The sequence below is a fragment of the Lissotriton vulgaris genome, chromosome 8 (assembly GCF_964263255.1).
Source record: "Lissotriton vulgaris chromosome 8, aLisVul1.2, whole genome shotgun sequence".
NCBI lineage: Eukaryota > Metazoa > Chordata > Amphibia > Caudata > Salamandridae > Lissotriton > Lissotriton vulgaris.
In genome coordinates, this window is record NC_141696.1 from 1,281,453,655 (window position 1) to 1,281,475,619 (window position 21,965).

Below are 21,965 nucleotides of genomic sequence, written 5' to 3' on the forward strand. Positions count from 1 at the left end.
GCGGGAACAGGTGGTCCCTATGTAACTGAATCCTGATATGTATTTTGGGTTGTCCGTGAAGATACCCGGTATATTCCGAACTTGGAGACCCAGGGGGATCACCTCAGCCTTAAGGTAATCAGTTAACATCAATACCATTAACTGTAGACGAACTTGCTTTTTTCTCAGTTTTTCTAGTTGTTCCGGTATTGAGGTATTGACTTGGTTGGAGATGTCTGCATTGTCTGAAAGCAGAGAGGGTCCTGAGCATAAATGTTTAAGATAATCGTCTGTGTACAATGGGGCCAGATTTGACATAGTTACCCTGCTGAAGAGAGAAGGGGAGGAGAGTTCTCCGTGTGGGGTAAGTATAAGAGCGGTGGGGTATAGAAGTGCTAGGTACTAGGGAACCCAAACCAATTAGTTTGGACGGGATGTGAGGTTCACCATGAGATGTAGTTGAGAGTGGACCGTAATCTATTCATGGACCCTGTTGAATGGTTTTAAACTTTATTATTTCAGGCTGATGCCTTACCTTGTTTCTCCATTTTTTCTCCTCTTTTCATCTTCACAGGCGTTCGTATTGTAAACAGGCAGTGATTTAAAATTGTCCTGATGATGATCCCGTTTTACTAGGAGCTTTAGGGATCGAAACGTTGACGCTTTAAAACAGTGTAACATGTAACTTATTGTACATATTCAATTGTTGACACTGTTGAGTGTGATTGCGGAATTGTTTACTTAAATCGCAAGCCACTCTTTGGCTCCAAAGAATTTTTTACTTGCCTGCAAAACCCCTTTTCTTTCCTTCTACCTTTCTTGATTCTAAGGTTTTTCTACTTTCTTGGGATAGGTACAGGATTGTACCCTATCTTTATGTTCATATTTGACCCCCTTCAGGTCAATTAAAGATTGTGTTATTCTTGAATAAAATACTCCTCGCCCGGCTGGGCTTTGGAGAAAAAATATAGTACTGATTGTGGTCTATATTGCTATCTTTTGCCATATTGCCGCTCTTTCTCCTAAGCATCCAAGATAATCTGTCCAGTTTGGAATCAAGCTGTGGTACCCTACACAGCAAGGTAATAAAGGTCTAAAGTTTATATGATGGTGTATCTTCTTGAAGGATTCCCACCCTACTGATGCCACCACTGTCTTGCCATCTAAAGAAGGTACATCCAATTCTTCCTACCCTGTCTTATCTACCACGTAATAAGCAAAATAATTTTTAAATAATCTGATGCATTTTCTCAGAGGGATGATATCGGTTTTGTCTTTGTCCATCAGTTGGGTGATTACTGTATGTATTCCTAAGGACACTACCTTTAAGTATTGGATCACATTTATTGCATAGACACCAGATCTGTACATTGTAGAGTGCTGCAGTTCCTTGCCAAGTTAACCCCAATTCTTTCTTTTATAATTGCTGGGAATAAAGTATCTGTCCCATGCCACTCATAGACCAGCATGTTTTTCAAAGGGTTGTATGACGGAACGAGTTCCTCAACCCCGCATACCTAAATAACGCGGTCTATATAAGGATCGCGTCTTACCCACACATTGCTTTACCACAATTTTTTTTGGTAAAGGCATGCATGTTAAAGGTGTATGCGTGACTAAGGTTACCACCCCACCGCCCTAATGTCCAAACTTCCCCCGTCCCCCTCCCACCCTGAAGTGCAAATACCCCTACCACCTCCCAACTCCCACGCTGTGTCCTCCCCCTGTCCTAAATATCACCCTGCCCTAAGTTTACCCAACCTCCCCCTAAGCCCTACAAATGACCCCATCTTCCCCTAATCTCTAAAAACTGCACTACCCCCCTGAGCGCTAAAAACCACCCCTAAAAATACATCAACCCCCTGAACACTACAACGAACACACCCACCACTGAGAACTACCACAAACCCTTCCACCCAACCCTGAACCTCACTCCACCCCTGAAAACTACCCCGTATCCCCACCACCCCTAAAAATTACCCCGAACCTCCCACCCTTCTAAAAACTACCCCGAACCTCCACGACCCCTGAACAGTACCCGAGCCCCCACCATCCCTGAATACTACCCCAAACCCCCACCACCCCATAAAATGATCCTGAACACACACCACCCCTGAAATCTACCACAAACCGCCACCCGGTCCAAGCCCCACTTACCTGTCCGCTTCCAGACGCTCCTCTTTCTCCTACCGTTCTGAACATTAGAGCGCATTTACCTTAATCATGCAGTGTTAAATTCATGGTTGCGCTTGCGGCTTTCGGAACTACCCTAGTAGTTCCGGATGTTTCCCTTTTCAAAGGCGTAATAGAACTACACTGGGAGCATGGCACTTCCCAGCATTCTCCTATCATTTCCCCCTAGTCCTAGGAGTAGGGTGAATTAGGAGGCGGTACAGTTCCTTTGTAGTGAGTCTCACTTATTGCAATTCCTTCAGGATTTTTGTTACTTATTCTTTGATAGAAAATGGAGACTGTGTCTCAATGTTCCTAATTCGTGAACCACCACAATTTTTTAATATTTACTTTAGTTCCAATCTCCCTATGTATTAAAATAATTTCAATAGATGTGCTTTCCTTATTCACCAACCAATCGAGTCTGTCTGATTTACCCATTTTCACATGCTTCCTGACTCTTTTCCAAATGCTACGATCTTCCCAGCTTAAGGCTTTCTGAGATTACGTTTAAAAAAATGAATAGCACGTTCACCATCTTACTGTTTTCTTAGTGGGTACCTGTTCCCGCTTTTCCAATTTGGGAACAAATTCCAAACTTTACTAATGTATGATAGTGGCGGACACACACAAAATTATATTTTTGTTAACAGTCGGTACTAAAGAATTCAGAATGAAGCTGTCCCTCAACCAAAGCATGCACGTACACCGTTTAAAGCTGTACAGATTTGTTAAATCAATAATATCACTCTGTTTTTGTTTCCCGACCTCTAGGAGATCATCTAGGTATTTATTCTACCATGTCAACTCATTAAAAACAGCACTATTTCGTTTAGTCCAGACATGGTGAACCCACAAAGAGAACCTGCTCAAAGTTCTAAAAGGGACCATCCTGTGTATAGAAAAAGCAGTTCTGTTTACCCAACCATTCATTATCGTTCACCTAAAATAGACATTTTAGAAGGTTACTGTTGCAAAAGGCCCTTTATGCAGGGTTATCAAACGTTTTGCTTTTTCCTCCTATTTTTCCCTGACCTGAATGTGTTGGTTTTAGGACTCCTGGCACTTTACCACTGCAAATCAGTGCTAAAGTGCATATGCTCTCTGTGTAAATTGTGTTATGAATTGGTGTTTCCATGATTGGATATTTGATTTACCTGTTAGCCGATAGCAAGGTATTTAGGGCGTGCCAGGGCGGGTGAATCAAATGCTAGCACTGGTTTTGCCGCCCTCGTGAGTAGCCCTGAAAACGGTAACTCAGACCTGCCATTGTAGAGTCTGCGCGCAGTTTGCAACTGCCATGTCGACTAGACCAGTGCATACACTGGCTGGTCCCTAACATTCCCTTTTCTTACATGTCAGCATCCCTCAAGTAGGCCCAAGGTACCCCTATGGGCAGAGTGCAATGTATGTGAGAGGTAGGACATGCCCTGGTGTATGTGTGTGGCATGCCCTAATAGTGAATTGAAGAATTAAAGCCAATTTCGTTTTTCACTATTGCAAGACGACCAGTTCCCCATAGGATTGAATGGGAGGTTTGTTTATAATATCTTATAAACATAACTGGCCCAGGGAATTCAGTAAGAAAATAAAATTTAATGTGCCTGAACTCAGAAGCTAAAGAAGGTGATTTTTACATTCAGCATTTCAAAATACCACTTTTAGAAAGTGGGTATTTTCTTGCTCAATCATCCTGTGTGCCTCTGATGGAATGTGGATTGCCTGTCTGGGCTTTGGATGACAGAAGGCTGGGGGGGGCCGCAGGGGCTCCAGATGGACTAGGTAGGTCAGCAAAGGGCTGAAAAGACCTGGGCTAGGGGGAGGAGGGAGGAGATTTCCTTGCACCTCAAAGGGCCTGGTCTGCCTCTGACAAATGCTGTTTCCACCTCCTGCCAGGAATTCACAACAGAGAAGGCCCAACTGGTTCTGGCCGGGCACAGACACCCTCTGCCTGAAAGATCAAAGGATTTTTGGACATAAATACTGGGTCCCAGACCCTTGAACGTCAAAACTCATCTAGAATAAGAAGACTGCCAAGAGGGAGAAGCTGCGAAAAGGAACGACTGCTTTGCTGGGCTGACCTGCAGTGGCTGCTTCTGTCTTGGACCTGGACTGGACTTTCTGCAATCCAATGTGTGAGTCTCTACAAGGGCTTGAGGTAGAGCTTGCCCCCTGTTCACGAAGTCTCAGGAACAACAAAGACTTCAAGCTCTTCTGCTCGCAGCACTGAGGACTGTGTGTTTTGTGCTGCAAAGAGAGGAAAAGCAACTTGATGACGTTTCCGACGCCGCTGCCGACACTGTGTCCTGAAGGCACCGCAGAGGGCAATGCCCCACCGCAACCTTGGTCTCACCGATGCCGCCACCGAGCCGCTGCTTGCACCGCGAGCTGGGGGCACCGCACTCTGCACCGCCTCGCTTCACACCGAAGCTTTGGCACCGCAGATAGCACCGCCGCACTGCGACCTTAGTCTCACAGACGACGCCTGTTGATGCCGCCAACGAGCCGCTACTCGCAGCGCGACCTGTTGGCACCGCACCGCCTCGCTTCACGCTGAAGCTTTGGCACCACAGAAAGCATCGTGGCACCACAGAAAGCATCGTCGCACCACGACCTTGATCTCACCAACATGGCCTGTTGACGCCGCAACCGAGCCACTGCTCGCACCGCGACCTGTGAGCACCGCACCGCCTCGCTTCACGCCGAAGCTTTGGCACCACAGAAAGCAACGCCGCACCACGACCTTGGTCTCACCGACAACGCCTGTTGACGCCGCCACCAAGCTGCTGCCCGCAACACGACCTGTGGGCACCGCAGTCCGCACCGCCTCGCTTCACGCCGAAGCTTTGGCAATGCAGAGAGCACCACCGCACCGCGACCCTGGTCTCACCGACAACGCCACCGAGCCGCTGCTCGCACAGCGACCTGTGGGCACCTTGCTTAACAAGGACGCCTTGGACTGCCGGACGCCGCCACTTCCTGCTGAAATCGACACCGCTGCTCGCACCGTGTTTCGAGAGCACTGCTTGTAAGTCACACAATGCCCGCCCTCACCCCGCACCGCAGCCTTGGCCTGTCGGCGCCATCTATTCCAGTTTGTCAGCTGACGACAGCGCTTCAGCAACGACGACGCTGCTTGCACAGTGGCCTGCTAGCATTGTGGCGAGCACCGCCTTCATCTCGCACCGCGACCCTGGTCTCACCAACGACACCATCTGACGCCGCCACCGAGCCGCTGCTAGTACCGCGACCTGGGGGCACCGCACGCCGCACCGCTGCAATTCACACCGCAGCACCTGACGCCTGCCGGCGCCAGCGCTCCTGATTCCACCAGAGAGGAGCTCGACCTGCAACGCAAGTGACTTCAAGGGTCTCTGCGCCCTGCATATCTCACAAGTACTGTTTGCGGGTCTTCCTGACACCGTAGCTGGCCCGCAACCAGCCAGAACTGTTGGATTTGTTCACAACGCTGTGGTAGCCCGGATGGAGCTACCCACACTAGGAACTCTTTTTAATTAGCGTATTTTTGGAATTATGAACTTTTAAGTATAGTATTGTGGATTTTTATCGTATTTGGTCTTGTCTTAAGTATATCGAAATTATATATTTTTCTAAACTGGTGTGGTGTCCTTTTGTAGTGGGTTCCCTGTTCTACTGTTGGTTATGTGCAAATGCTTTACACACTGCCTCTAAGATAAGCCTGGCTGATCGTGCCAAGCTACCAAGGGGGTGAGCAGGGGTTATTTTAGAAGTGTAATGCCCTTATTCTGACTAGAGTGGTGGTTTCTGCCTCGCTTTGGCGTAAGTCTCCGCTAGCCAGAAATTCCATTTCTAACAGTTACTTTCTTTAATGTCAACTTGGGTTTTGAGATGTACAGTCACCAAATTGACCCTTTAATAACCTAGACCCAGATGTATTTATCACAGCTGCCTCATAAAATGTTATATCAGTCATTATAGGCTACTTAGAAGTTATAGTGCCCACTGGACAACCAAGGGAAGCTAGTTAACTGTATGCACATTAGAGCGCATAGCTTTTACCAGCCGCCTTTCGTAAGAGAAGGTGATTTTGCTTACATATAATGCAACATTCATGGTTCACAACATTGTGTTTTCATTAATTTTGTTAATTGTTTGTTTTTGGGCGGTGAGAAGTTTCACTGTTTTAAGTCTTAGCTCTCTCTGTAATCTTTCCTCCTACGCTTTTCCTGCATGTATTACTGGCATCCATTTGTCCTTGCAGCCATTCATGCCTTCCCTTCCACAGTCTTGCACAATCGCATTTTAGTACCTGACGCGTCTGTTTTTCCTTAAAAAAAAAAAATCACAACTTTAAGGTACAAGTATATATTGAAACTAAAATATTGATGAATGTTGTGGAATGTTTTTGCAATTCAGGCATTTTACGGAGATTGTTTTGAATAATTACCTAAAAAGTTGATGTTCCATGCAAGTATGTTTTTCCATTTTGCTGCATGAATGGCCTCTGAACTATACCAGTTAAATTCAATACAGTTTGATTTCAGCCATAAAAGTGCATAAAACACATTATTCAATTTAAAGACTAAATAGTAAAAAGCATAAATGATTAAAATCCAGTTCATTAGTTATGACAATTGTCGTGAAAGTTCTAAATACAGCCGATTTTAAATAATTTAAAAACTGTCAGTTAATAGGCGCAATAAAGCAGAGGAGGAGGAAAGTCAAGCATTAAGATCCAGGACTGGGTGTACGAAATACAGCGTATCTCTAAATCTACCATTGGTAGGCTCCCAGGTGATTCGCAATACTTTGCCCTAACTTTTCACATAGCCAGTTAGTAACGCGTCAGTGCAAAATGAATGGCTTACTGAGATCAGATCCAAGTATCCTTAAGGCAACTTTATATTCTCTAGTGCCTAGTGAACGATCCAGCATCGCCTACTGCTCTCATATGCCGGGCAGAAAAACAAAACATGGTCGAAGGTTTCCTTGGTAGCACCACATGTTGGGCACAGCCATGGGTACTTTAGCCCATCTAGCTGTAAAAGACCGAAGAGGAAGGCTCCCGTAGCGTGACTGCAAGAACAAGCACCTAGCCAAAGGAAGTTCAATCTCATCCATAAACTTTTTCTCTGCTGTAAACGTCCTTAATTGCAAGAAATGCATCGGTCAAAGAACTTATATTTTCCTTAGAATTTAATGCAAGGTCTATGTGCTGCCAATAGGTTTTTTTAATGGTGTTTTTAGAGATCCCCGCGGACTCATTTTGGGTACTCCAAAGTGTTACTAACCCAATTTTTCCCAGGAGGGATCTCGTATACCTGATCCGAGGAATTTTATTAGAGCCTGAGAGGCTAAGGATCTCTACTAGTCCTTCCCAGTACTGTTGGAGCTCCGGAGTAGTCCAGAGCCTCTTTTAGTACATGATCGGGCATACACCAATTTTGGCTGATAAGTCTCATCTCGAGGGTGAGTCTAAAGGGAAGTAACATGATACTTAAGGGAATACCTACCAGTTGCCTGATGAGCCGATTTTCAACTAAATCAAGCATAGTCGCATCCACATGGCCTCACAACTGTGCACCTTATCTAGCTTACCCCAGATCCTGCGATTGGTACATTTGCTGGTCAAAACTGCGATCTAAATGCCATCTTTGAAATTCCCCCGCAATTTGCTCTAGTTTAAGCCTACGCTGGGTGATGTGAGCCTGCTACCCCATATATTCTGTGACTGTAATACCAAAGTATGTGAAAGAATGTACTCTTTCAAGGGGAGACCCTGCTAGAACTGGATTAGCCCTGGTCGAGTGCCCTGGGTTAAAATCATGTACTTTGTCTTCCTTAAATTGATTTCCAGGCCCTGATCCCCCACATAATTGTTCAATGCGATCCAGGAGCTTTTGTAAGCCCATGGGGTATGTTGTGAGCAAACATGAAGGCAGGGATCCTTATGTTTGCTAATGTGGTAGCATTGTTGTCAGTAAGCCCCAGGTAATCTTTAAGGCCATTAATATAAAGGGATAAAGTGCTGGGGTAGGTACACAGCCCTGTCTGCACAATACCATATTCTGTGCTACCTTGGATTTTATAGGAGTCAAGGGTGTGTGGGTTGATAGGCAGTTCAGTTGTGAACTGGAACCATCCGTGTGGGATTGTTTTTACAGCTGGGGATTCCACACAACGTCCTCCGGCATGATTTCACTTTTATGAATGTGGAAATGACATGCAGTGGAGGAAGCCTTATTGTAGTGGAATCAGAAGTGTGAAGTGTATAGCATTAAGAGCATAACAGAACTGCCAAAGTACGCAGTTATCCTTCATTCTCTTTAGTGATCATTTGTGTTATGAAAATGCATGGTTTTGTTATTTTTGAAAATGGCCTGAACGAAAGTGTTTTAACCATTTGAAAACACATTGGTTTCTTTAACATTTTACACCAGAATGAGCTCCGAGGTCTGCCAACTGTGTCTAGAAGCACTCACACCATTGGCAGAACAGTGTGTAAAGGCACAGGAAACAGACTCTCCACTTTTAGTTGCAACTAGGCACTTTCTTAAGGTAAGCCAAGCATAGTTCATAAAAACTAGATCACTGATATACAAGTCCGCTATCGGGATATTGAAAAATAATTGAAACTGTTTATTTTTATTTTAGCTTGTGTTTGATATGCTTGTATTGCAAAAGCACAATACAGAGATGACCACGGCAGCTGGTGAAGCGTTTTACACCTTAGTGTGCTTGCACCAGGTATGAAAATGTTATTTGCATTTTTTGGGTAGTTTGTCACTTTGATAATGTTGATGAGAATGTGCATGTGTTTATATGCAAGATATTATTTTCTTCCCAACAGTATTATAAATATGGAAAATCGTTGACATTACTGAGTCATGCAAAAGACAAAATTGATGATGTACTTCCTTTTGTCATTTACACCATCATAACTTTGCAAACTTAACTAACCCTAGATCTTTTGCAACTTTCAAAATGGTGGTACATTCTCAATAGTCTGTTTTATTGAGTTATTAAAAAAAAAAGAGAGAGAGAAATTGACTGTTCTGAGCCCTGGGTCTCAAGCGTGTAGCAAAATGTTCTTATTGATTATTAATATTAAAGAAAGTCATAAAAATATTGCTATGAGAATGCTGAGCCTTTTAGGTACTTCTCAGACCATGACCACAAATCAGCGTGATTTTCTAACAACACATAGTTTCAGCCTGCATGTGTAGGAGACATGGAATATTTAGGAGCTGTCATTCTCTTGAGTTTGAGGCAGAACATTCACCATTTCCAGTGACTCCGTGGATGCTGGTCAGTATTGGTAGCCTAGTGATGGGATGGCCCACATGGATGATGTTTCCATGTTCTTGAAATTGTAGTCTGGTGCATAGTGACAAAATAAATGGGGGCAAACCAGTATCCGCTAAAGGTGGTAGAAAGAGAGAATATCTGATTCTTTGAAATGCCATACATTACTGTCCGGTACCTGCATTTCTTTGGTCTAGTTGGTTGCCTCAGTTGAATTTCCGTTGTTGTTCTGTGGTTTGCTCTGTGATCTCTCTGCCCATGATTTATAGTTTCTGCCTCTGGCTTGTCACAGTGGAAATCTCCAAGGGAAGGTTAGTCCTATGACTTTCCGTCCTCCTGTCGGTATGACGAATGGGTGTCTTTCCAGTTGAACTATTGTAATATGATGCTTGTGTATGTGTCTGAAGGTTCTGCAGAATCCGTCACTGGTAGTGTTAGGTGTTGAGTCAGCAGCGGATATCATTAATTGAGTTTTCAATATGGGTGATTACCATTGCCATTGCTGCATATCTTAAGTTACTTGTATTTAAGTCTAGGGTTCAGTGTAATGATTTGATTGTTTTTATGTGAGGTAGATGAAAAGTTAGTGATAAACCTGGTTCATGTAATGGAATTTAGTTATGAAATGGTGTGCATTTTGGGTAAGACTTTGGAGGGGGAAATGGTCGAAGATTTTATGTTGCAAAATTTCTCAACTGTTTCTGGTTGCTGATACGCTTTGGGTTGAGTAGTGCACTGTTGGAGTTATAGATTGCTGTACATTTTGAGCGCTATTTTTTCTTCATTACTTATGTAGCTTGTCATTTCAACTTATTTGCAATTTATCGTTTATGGTTTCACAATTTTCCCTGTGAACTAATTGTGTCTTTTTTGCAGGGTCGGCAAGACTTTTCAAGTTAATTTAGTCAAGGGCTTAGTCAAGGGCTTAGAAACAGTATATGGAAGTGGGGGTCGAGAGTGGTGCAAGAGTACATTTTTTTTCTTCTTTTTTTTTTTAAATTGGTGATGGCTTCCCTACCAATGTGTTTACATTTCTGACTTTACAGTACTGTAGGTTTCTGTTGGTATTCCATTTAGTTTAATTTTAAATGGCATGACCATTTCCTCTCTCCCTGTCCCGCAAGGTAGCAGTTGTCTTGCAGTCATAGAACGAAATGTGCCTTACCTAAACAACTAGTTTTTAGCATATGAATGGTGGGCCATTTGATCAATTCTTTCAGCTGCACAGCTTCCAGGTCAGTAGCATGAAATGCTGTAGTGGGCTGTTTGCTTTGCCCAGATTTGTGATGTATGGAATATTGAGGATAACAAAAGCTAGCCGCTGAGCTTGAGAGTATCTTCAAATATGTCTTTGATCTATATTAGATTAGTAGGAAAGGGAGACGGTGGTGGTGGGTGTGTGGGATATGGTGATCTAGGAGACATTTACTTTATGGAGTGTAGTTTGGGATCGATTTCTGTGATTGTGTTCTAGTTACTGTTGCTCTTGCCACGCAGCTTGCTTCCCTTATTACCCGGTTGCATTATCTCCCCAATAAAAAGTGCATCCTCTCAAAGAGCCTCGATATTTGAGATTAAGCACTCCACATTCAAGTCCATGATTTGGTTTCAATCCACTTCTAGTTTTATCAGCCTAAAAATTGGGATTGGGGCGAAGGAGAAACAAGACGTCATACTTGGTCTGAGCACAAAACCCTGCCCAATGACAATGTTTTACTTACCCAGTACAAGTACATTCATAAACAGCTAGGGTGTGACAGGTTGCTAAATTAAAATGAACCTGCTTTTATGATGAATGTCAGAGGGGGACGTGAACAAGCTGCAACTCATATGGCTGCCTGAATTTGCAAGCAGACTACATCCATCCTGCTAGTCTCTATACCCTGCAATCCATAAATTTGATGCTAGTACTGCCAGCGCATGTATAGTCTGAAAGTCTGTGGTAGAGCATGTTGAGGAAGCAGTTTTGGAATTATGGACACCATGGCCCTTGGTAGCAAGTGGTCTTGCATGCCCGCTGGCGACCGCGTACCTGATGTGAAAGACGTGCCTTACTTTCCCTGGAGGTACAAGGAAGGTGACGACTGGAGCAGCGACTTGCTGCTGACATTAGATAGCCATGCCACTTGGAGACCATCAGGCCACCATGTTGAAGGTCGTCCTGTGACGCTGAGCATCAGTGTGGTGTAGGATCTGAGACCAGACAGTCGGTAACCACTTGCCCCAAAAGCTCTGTACTCATGACGTCTGACTGTCTCATGGTCTAAATCTGTCAGTGTAGACGCTCTAGTTACATCCAGGTGCCAACTTAGAAGCGGCAATAGGATGTTGGAGTCTGACTTGCGAACGATACCCGCCCCAGGATGCATACCACACAGTGACACAGCACAGATTTGTTCGCCACATACTGGTGTATCCTGTAAGTGGATGTGCCACTCAGCTATTTCAAGGAAGTCATTTAAGTACTAAAGAGAATGTGCTTAGGCACGCTGTAAAACCCTTTATTCTCTGACTGTATTGCAGGAGCAGAGTGGAGGGTGCCATCCCATAGCCTGGTGGCAGCTTGAAAGTGCTCCCCCTTCCCCAATTAAAAAAAATAAAGCTTGTGCCTACCATGACCTGCTGCTGAATAGAAGGGGGGTTGACTGCCTTCACAAAAGGGGGGGGGGGGGGCAGACCAGACTAGACGAGACCCTGTGGCCAACTCCACGCTGCACAATACTACAGGATGTGCACAGTGTGCAGTTGCTTGCCTGTGAGGGATTGCTCGCAGGGCCTGGTCAAGTCCCTACGAGGGGTTGGCTTTACATATGTTAATACACTCTTTATTTGTATAGAAAGTTTCTGAAAAAAACAAAGGTTAAAGTGACGTTAAAGTTTCAGTAGATAAAGAAGCACTGCCAATGGAACCTCCTGTCTAGCAGCACCTAACCGAATCTTTCTACTCTATTTGTAAATTACCCACTATTTGAGGTGGGAGCTGTGTGCACACTGTTCGGTACCCTCCGTCACAGAACTAGTTCCCAATTGGGACTTAAACAATTTTTAAACGAAGCAAAGGTGCAACACCCAAAAATTCAATCAGCACAATCAAGTCAATTGTCCATAACCAAAAATTAGAGAAGTCTTCGGTATTTCTTTTTTCCTTTCTTTTTTCTTTATTTTTATTCCAGGAAAAACACAGCGTTCAACACAACGGACAGCCGACGCGTTTCCTCCATTTACATGACTTCTTCAGGGCTGTTAAGTGCAAACGAATAAAAATACAAATATATGGACAAACTTACAACAAGATATGATACTTCATGCATGAAGACAAGCAGCCTGGTTTGCTTGCCCTTAGAACACAACAAAGACAGACTAACATCATATTACAACATTATCATATGACACAAGAGCAATGATACATAAATTCTCCCTGCTCTTGCATATAAGGCAGAGATATAAACAGTCCCAGCCGGGGCTGGGTTTATCCTAGGGACCCTCATTTGTATATATCTACGGAAATACTACACTGGAAAGACAATGTGATCCAATGCAAGGGGCTCCTAAGGAAAAGAGAGTAACCAAGAGAGATCACCTGAAGGTCCATAAGGAAAGGAGAAAACAAAGGGTGGAAAAAATTAGAACAGAGTGAAAAGACGGAAAAGAATGGGATAAGTGAAGGGTGTAAGCAGGGCATCCGTGAATGGGAGAGGGGCAACAACTTAGAAACGGTAAACGTAATAGTGTCCTAGTCACATTGTAAATCATCAACACATTAAAAAAAAGACCTAATAGCACAAAATACGGAAGTTGCAGAACAAACATAATAGTAAGGCTTTCAAGAAAGACAAAAAAATGTGGTCACTCACACCAAGCCTTGATAATAGGGGGGATGAATACAAAGAGCGCAAGTCATCAAAATGATACTCATTGTATGCGGATACAACATTTGAAAAAAAGAAGGGGGAAAAATATGTACCCACCATAGGATTAGGATCGGGTCAAGCCCATCCAGGCGTTTTGGAAAGAGCGGGGGATTTCTCTCTGGATAACGTTCCCTGTCAAAAATCAGTCTACAAGGTATGAGGTAACAGCTAAGCACATTTTATAAGTAAGATGTAAATACATCAAAGCGAGTCTTCTATCCCTTAAAACATTAACTTGCATTGTGTTAAGAGATGTTATATTGTACCTATCTCGATAAAACTTAAAATTGACAAGTTACCAACAGTCTTTAAGGTTGGAGCATACCTTACAAAAAACGGTTCAATTTACATCTCGTCGCACTCATGAAGAGATCCCTTGATACAGGATATGTGCCTAATATAGTGGAAACCGTATTACACCTGAGGGACAAGTATAAAAAATCTATTTGTAAGAGGAAAAAAAAAGAAAGGGAACACATCATGTAACATAATTATTCCACAATTTCTCATGTACGACACAGGAGCTAGAAGACCAGAGTCAACATTAACAAGAATCTTGTAAGATGGAGCATACCTTTCAAAACGGTTGAAATTGTGTTCCGTAGCGCTCTTAAGGAGATTCCTTTTATGCACAATGTGAGCCTAATACTGTCAGAGCCTTGTTTCACCTGGGGGACAAGTATACAGATCTATTTAAGGGAGAGCATCATGTGACGTGATAAAGATACTATCACCTCGCCATCATGTGATTATCTGAATCAACAATGTTGTTCTAATAGCCTACGCAGATACTTTAGCCAATGGATATCCGCTCCACGTGGTAACAGACAGAATTAGTAAGGGATCTATATTAGCTTACCTAAAACTATTACATACAATGAGTGCGTCCCCTTTCAAGTCAGCTTGAAGGATGTTCCAATGTAGTGTTTCCGTAGACATGTACATATGAAGGTCCCTAGGATAAACTCAGCCCCGGCTGGGACTGTTTTTAACTCTGCCTTTTGTGCAAGAGCAGGGAGTATTTATGTATCATTGCCCTTGTGTCATATGATAATGTTGTAATATGATGTTAGTCCTTCTTTGTTGTGTTCTAAGGGCAAGCAAACCAGGCTGCTTGTCTTCATGCATGAAGTATCATATCTTTGTTGTAAGTTTGTCCTTATATTTGTATTTTTATTCGTTTGCACAACAGCCCAGAAGAAGTCCTGTAAATGGACAAAACGCGTTTGCTGTCCGTTGTGTTGAACGCTGTGTTTTTCCTGGAATAAAAAAAAGAAAGGAAAAAAGAAATACAGAAGACTTCTCTAATTTTTGGTTATGGACAATTGACTTGATTGTGCTGATTGAATTTATGGCTGGTGCACCTTTGCTTCGTTTAAAAAATGACGTTTGTTATTTCAGTGACAACGTAGGGGTTTAAACTTACCCTATGGTATCTATAACTCATGCGCTCGTCATTTACAGCTAATTAACCCAGATATTACATCACTCATGTCCTGTTCTATCATTGAAAACATCACTGCAACATTTGAAATAACATCATTGATGAGATGACGGTTCGTGTCAGGAGCGCAAGTTAAAGTACCTTAGGCCATGAGTTAAAGTTAACAAAGATGACTTTAGCTGATGATGAATTTCAGGATTTTTTTTTTTTGTTTAAAACATTATGTTGTATTTGTGTGTTCGTATGTGTTTGTGTTCTCTTTGTTATTGCACTGTTTCATCCCGTTCTTTTTGTACGATTCAAGTTCAAATTATACACTGCACTTTCAGTTTGTACAGATGCATGGTTTTAGAATTGGTTCTGGTCATTGTCTTGCGCCAGTATAAAGTACTTGAATGTGAATTTGATGTGGTCAGCACTATCATTACAAAAAAAATCAAATAAATACATTGTATGCTTTTTGATCTTTATAATTAACATTTACCTGATGATGAATGGTTCTTAAATATTTCATTGTGTTTAAAGGATAATCTGAGGATTGATACTAAACTAGGAGGGTGATTTCTCTATTTGCTGAGTAAATATAACTGTGTAACGTTGATTGTTAGGTTTACGTTATTATCCCACTTACAGTCCCTTTGAATGGCTCTATGCAGGAGTATTCTCCTAGTATCTTAACATAGTGAGTAATTGCCTGCTCAGTGTTTATTTTTACAAACATAACACATGCATCTTGGCAGAGTTTATTATAAGAATCTTTTTTTTGATTATTTCACATTGTAACGAAAACGCTACTGGGTTGGGTTCTTTCAGTACTAGGTAATGATACAGCTTTGAAGAAGTCGTTTTTGGAAAAATTCATTAAGTTGTATGTACCTAGGAATTCAGTTGGATTCCTCTCGCCTGAATCCCAGGCTGTTTTGAAAGCTAGCAATGTAGCTGAAATTCTTCTCCTATGAAGTAAAAAAATTCAAAATGGATGAGATGCATTGTCCTTTCAATAGAGTCTGAGATACCAGCCTGATGAAGATTCTTGTTTCTGGCCAGTAACTGTTTTTTGTTCCCCCCCCCCCCCCCCCACAGGTCGAATATTCAGAAATGGTTGAATCATTGTTGTCCAGTCAGAAGGATCCTCTCATTTACCAGCGTTTAGCAGATGCCTTCCACAAGCTCACTGCAAGTAGCACCCCTCCTACATTGGACCGAAAGCAGAAAATGTCCTTCCTCAAAAGTTTAGAAGAATTTATGGCAAATGTTGGCGGCCTCCTTTGTGTAAAATAACCCACAAAACTATAGTCTTAGATGAGACCCTTTCTGCAAAGTGCACTGAAAAAATGCCGAAAGCTGGCGGAACGCTGTTCCCGAGTTCTTAGCAGCCCTCTTGGATCTAGAGCGCGCTTGAACACAATAGCACCGTGGAATCCATGTCAGCTTGAAATCGGCTTCTACAGCTCTGTTAGCCACAACTTGTCACAATTGTGAGTTGTAATGAATGACTGACTTTTTTTAAAGAGAAATTCCATAAATGTGCAAACAGATAGGGCACAATAAAACTATTCAGTGCCTTTTTCCTACAGTCTGAAAGCATACATGGCTAGATATTCTTCAACAAATGTTTTCCTTACCGAAGAACTTGTTAGACTGAAGATGCCGTAGACACTTAAAAACTAAAAATTATTGAGCAATCTAAGCTTTATTTTTTCCTCTCTGAAGGCTACGTGTCCAGTCCATTGAGCATACCAAATGGTATTTTTTAACTTCTGTGGGCTATTTTCTACATTTTCCACATGCTGCATGTTCTGTTCAAAGCAGGTTTCTACTTTGTGTTCTAAAGTTCAGAGGGAAAAAATGTATATTTTGGTTTCCGAAAATGAGCTTTAGGAATAGTCACCGTTTTTTTGCCTTAATTAAAAAAGATATATATATAAATATATACTTTAGTAACAAATCAAAGGCATTTTTGAAGCTTCACAGGGTGTATTTGGATGTTGGCCTTCAAGTGGCATGCTTCCATTGCAGCCATCTCTTTTTGGCATCATGGTTAGATTTGAGCGCTGCTCAGATGTGAGTTGTCTGTATGTTTTACATTGCATTTGTTTTCATGCAAACTCAAATTTCTCCATTTAACTGTTTGATTGAGCAATAACTATTTTGAGGGCGTGGTTTGTGACACACGCCCTCTTTTTAAGTTGGGGCATTAGAGGAGCTTGTTAAGCTTGGACTGCGCTGTTGAATGTTTTCAATATCGTTTTTAAATTTGTAAACAAAAAAACAGTTTAACTCACTTCACCTTTTCAGTGCCGTGTGTAGCAGAAAATTTGCAAATCTGTGCCATCTTCAGCAGTTCATCTCAAGCACAGTAGCATCAGTCAGAACTACAAACTGTGGAGCCTGCCGTGCGGTCCTGTGCACAAGTTTCCAGTTAATTTATGGAATGTTTATTTTTTACATTTCTCACAAGTGCCGTTTTTCACTAGTAAATCTTGATTTTGGTCCATTGAGTGAATCTTTGCTGTATTGGGGAGATGTTGAGATTTCAAGTTTTAGTTGGAGTCCCATAAATAGATGCACCACCCTACATTCAGATCAGATTTGGATACAAATGGCTGAGTTTTATGTGTTCCAGTTCCTACATTAAGTAGTTATCATGTACTCAATGGCCTCTGCAGAGCAGTAATAAATTGAGCAGCATTGATGAGCAGGATGTAGCTATATGAATTCCAAGGCACTTAACTAAATTGCTTCACTTTCGCAACATACTGCAGCAGACAGCAAAGGTCATTGTTACAGATGTGACCATGGTCATGGGATTGTGTGATTTGGCCGTCCCCTTAGTCAAGGTTTAAATCATGAAGACTCTTGAAAAAGGGGCATGGAGAAACCAGCTGCTTATGTCCATCCTGAAGTGGCATTGAGGTAGAGATTTCAGCTGTTAGAGTATAATACACAGATAACTGAACAACTGCCCATGTTCAGGTCTGTTGAGTATGTAGAAACCTTTCCAGGCAAATTGCATATGATAATTTACTTATCCACTACATTTTATGCCATTTTCTAAAATGATTGGCTTTGCCTTTTTTTAGTTCGTTTGTCTGAAACACTTATTCAAAAGAGCAGTTATTTAATAACCTGTTCAGTTACTTAATTTGTATGGCATAATAGAAACTGTTTCACCTTGCCTTCTCTTGTTCTAGGAGGCGGGCAAGGGCTGAGTCGTCTTTTTTTTTTGTGTGTGTGTAAATGATTGATTGTTATACGTGGTTCCACTTGCAGGGGCCTGCCTTTGATTCTCTAAACTTATGCCTTGGCACATCTGAAACAGCCTATAGTGACAGTCGATGTAATTGAAATCGACATGGTATGCTGTGACTGGTTTTATCCAGTTCCTGCCTACTTGCTTCAAAAGTGTCAATGTGTCAAATTCTACCCAAATATTCAGGACCACGGGGTGGTCACTGTGCACAGTGGTATCAGTTGATAAAGGGGAAATTGTGCACATCTGACCCACACAGACTTGCACTGCCTGAGCATTGGGGCAGAATGAGGAGTCCAATGTATGTGTTGCAACCATGGTGTTTTGTTAAGCATGGAGCAACAAAAGCTTTATTTTTAGCTGGTTGTATAGGTTTGGGACCTGATGAGATCTACCAATTTACATCTTGAAAAAAAGTTCAGTTCTTATAGTCTGTATTTGTACTGCATTTAAGTTGTACTGTACTATTTAGTCATTTGTTTGATTTTTCTTTTTTTTCTTTCACATTTATCATGGCCAGTACGTACCCAGTGATGTTTGTGAGCATAAAAGCATACATTAAGATCAACTAGCAACTTATTTATTTGCCAACTGCAAGCTAATTTACAGGCATTCAATTGTGTTACTCATTTGTTCCCAAACTGTACATAGTATAAACATTTTTGTATTGATACAAGTGAGGCCAAATGGTCAGGTGATCCTAAAATATTGAATGTTGAAAACGTACGCAAAATGACTTAAATTGTGCAATACAGCACATATGCATACAAGAGGAATTGACTTTAATTGTAAACAATGTATTATATACAATGTAATAAATGATGGTCAATGGCTAGGCAGATTATTTGTTATAAAGTATGATACTTTTCACAAGTATTTTAATTTTGAATGTATGGATGTAATTATTTTTAGGCTGTCTCACACTTTTGGTCATAAAGTGGGTATACTGCCATACTCTAACACAGCCGCACGTTTTATAAAATACCCAAACCAAATGATTTCAAATATATTTTAGTGACATAATTTAACAATTCTTCACATTTAGGTAACGTTTTTCAATGTTCTTGTGTGTGCACAATACATTTTTGAATGTAGTTTTTTGTAATTAAAATGAAAGCCAACTCACTAGCCTACTTTCAGTGTTTCTGCTCTGTAGTGCATTTTTATTTTCACTACCGTTTTGGCAAACATTGCAGTCCTAATTGCTAAATGGAGACTGTGCATATCAGACAGCTGAGGAAAACTAGTGCTTCATGGCTTACCAACTTTGATTACGGTTTGTAAAGAAAAATCTGCTCCAAAAGCTGGCTTTGTATCATATACCAATAGTCCTAGGCAGCCATACAATTGCACTTTTATCCTTTGCTGTCCAGTTTCCCATCATTGGTTATGGCACCCGCAATGTGGCTGACCTGAGGTTGCTTCTGAAATATTTTTTTAAACCAGAAAAATAACTGTACCTGTTATGGTCATTCCCTCCTCACTAGTGTATGTCCCATTCCTGCACCCCTTCCCAAGAGGATCTTTTCATCCACCTTAAATTGCCATTTTCTATCAACCAGTTTGCACTGACAAAATATTCTAGATCTCAATAATGAAGCAGCTTTTTATTATTATTTATTTGTTCATAACATGCATCCACTAGAGATTAATATGGTTTTGAATGTGACTAGCAGGAAATCACAGGTCTTCTAAATGTTTTCCTGGTGAAACCATAAACTACATTTTGATAACCTAGCCCTTTTACTGGATTGTCTTTAAGACTCCTTTCCAATGACCACAAACCCATGATCTCTCTACTTCACCTAATGAGTATCTGGTTTCAGAACTAGGGATGCAAGTTATTGACACATTTATTGACAAACTGAGGGGCTAGCATGGCTAAGACTTAGGAGCCCAGTACGCAGCACCACTGCTTTGTTTTTCAAAGGCCCTTAGCATAGAGCTAACACAGGCGTTTTTTGGTGTCTTTTTGCCCTTTAACAAGAAAACGAAGATTTGATGTTTTGACATTCGTTACTGAGAATCTGAAGAAAAGTTTAACATCCCTTAACATTGCACTTTTGGGCCTCATCTAAGGCCACCGAATTACTGGGTTTTAGTTTTTCTTGTCTGCCACTTCAGACCGGATTCCTGCCTTACAAACCTTTCGGGGGAACAGTGTTTTTGAAAACGGATCTGCCTGGAAGAAGACTCATTTAATATCTATGACATGAAAAGCATGGGGCAACAAACAAAAGGCTGATTCAGCTTCCCTGGTTATCATCAAATAGTTGGCATTTTTTGCTTCTACCCTGCAGGATAAAGAGACGAATGCTTATAAAAGGGTAAAAGACCTCAAATGGATGCCAACTACTCAAGTGAAGTTTCCTGCCGTGATAGTTGAATACAGTTGTTACTTGCCTTATGGTAAGCTCTGTGTTCACTGGTAGGGTATCAGGGCACTGAAAAAAATAAGCAACAAAAACAGAGCTCTGTAAAGGCAATGATTGCAGAGATTTTCTGATAATGAGTAAATTGGGTGTCTGTCTCAAAGGCAATAGGATTCAATCCAACTTCCTGGCTGCAACGACCGAGAAAGCAACTAGGAATGGACAATGGAAGCTTGTATTGAGATCTCAAACTGTGAGGCGGTGTATGTATGTATATATAGTTTATATTTTCTTAGGTCTCTGCACACACACACACCCACACCCCTACACACACACACACACACACACACACACATACACACACACACACACACACACCCCGCCTGACCTGGCTCGGCAGTTCGGGCTGGACTGTTCTCTTTGAAGCAGGATCAAGACTGATTTGCACATAGCTGGGTCTAATCTGAGGTGACATTCTGGGGGGGAAATTATGTACTAGATGCAGGCCCAACTAATTACAAGAGGCAGAGATTAATTCAAGCATCCCAGCCATCACTTTTTTTGTGTACTTTAATGTGATTCTATAAAGGAACTAATTGAAGGCAACACTTTATTGTGCTTGTGGTGGCTGGGATAGAGACTGCTGGCCCGATACGGGCTGTAGGACACCATGGAAGCGCAAATTGATGTGCAGTGGTTGTAATTCAGGGGCTATGCATAACTCGGCTGGAGGACCGCAGTGATTACGAAGGCCACTAATGCCCCCATTTCTTATGAATAAAGGGGAGCCCCTGTTTGTGTTGCTTTGCTTTGGTGGGGAGGACTACTAATCCCAGCTTTCTCGCAGCCGGGAGACGCAGAAAAGTAGATGGGGCACATCTGCGCTCGTCCTCAGACGAACGAGGCCGGGCCCAATCTCTTGGCCCTAGACCAGTGGACCAGTACTTTTCATCCGCAGGCAGACTGGGATATCGATTGTTCATTGGGAAGGGGAAAAGCAGCATGCATGACAGTAACTATCAACGAAGCCCATGTGAGTACTTTTTTGTGTGCCCCCTCTCCTACTGAAACTCTGTAAGTATTTCTGCCCGGGGTGCGGAGGTGGGTTTGGTAGATTGACAGATTAGCACACCATGGGGAAGAGAAAAGGTGCCCCCCACATGCTCACCATAGGACTTAAGTAATGTTACTATTGACTCCTTCCTGATAGAAGCAGTGGGGGTAATTTCTAAAGAAATTGACAAAGCGGAGAGGAGGCTTTCTTTGGACAGGGCTGGATCAGCAGCACTGCTCCTGGATGGGAGTGTGGTCCAGGCAGCTGAAAGGGTAGCAGAGGATGTCCGGAGCCAGGGGCAAGTAGAGGAAGCTGAAGAGGTAGGAGGCCCTAATCCGGCACCAACCTGAGTTGGCCAGATCACACGGAGCAGGGCTATGTCGCATACCACTCATTGTGCGGATTTGAGTGGTCCTCCGGCCCCAAAGAAACAACGGAAAGTACACAGGAAAACAATTCCTAAGCAGTCAGGGGTAGGCATTAAAGGCCCAGA

At 42.3% G+C, this 21,965-nt stretch overlaps 1 protein-coding gene across 1 annotated transcript in view; it reads left to right on the top strand.

Moving 5' to 3' along the window:
- XPO4 (exportin 4) overlaps positions 1 to 19,174 on the top strand; it is a 451,711-nt gene extending 432,537 nt beyond the window's left edge. Inside the window, exons 21-23 of the mRNA XM_086935208.1 lie at positions 8,574 to 8,691; positions 8,788 to 8,880; positions 15,877 to 19,174. Of these exons, the coding sequence (XP_086791334.1) occupies positions 8,574 to 8,691; positions 8,788 to 8,880; positions 15,877 to 16,074 (409 nt within the window). The 3' untranslated portion in view covers positions 16,075 to 19,174. The remainder of the gene's footprint in view (positions 1 to 8,573; positions 8,692 to 8,787; positions 8,881 to 15,876) is intronic.
- The last annotated feature ends 2,791 nt before the right edge of the window (positions 19,175 to 21,965 follow it).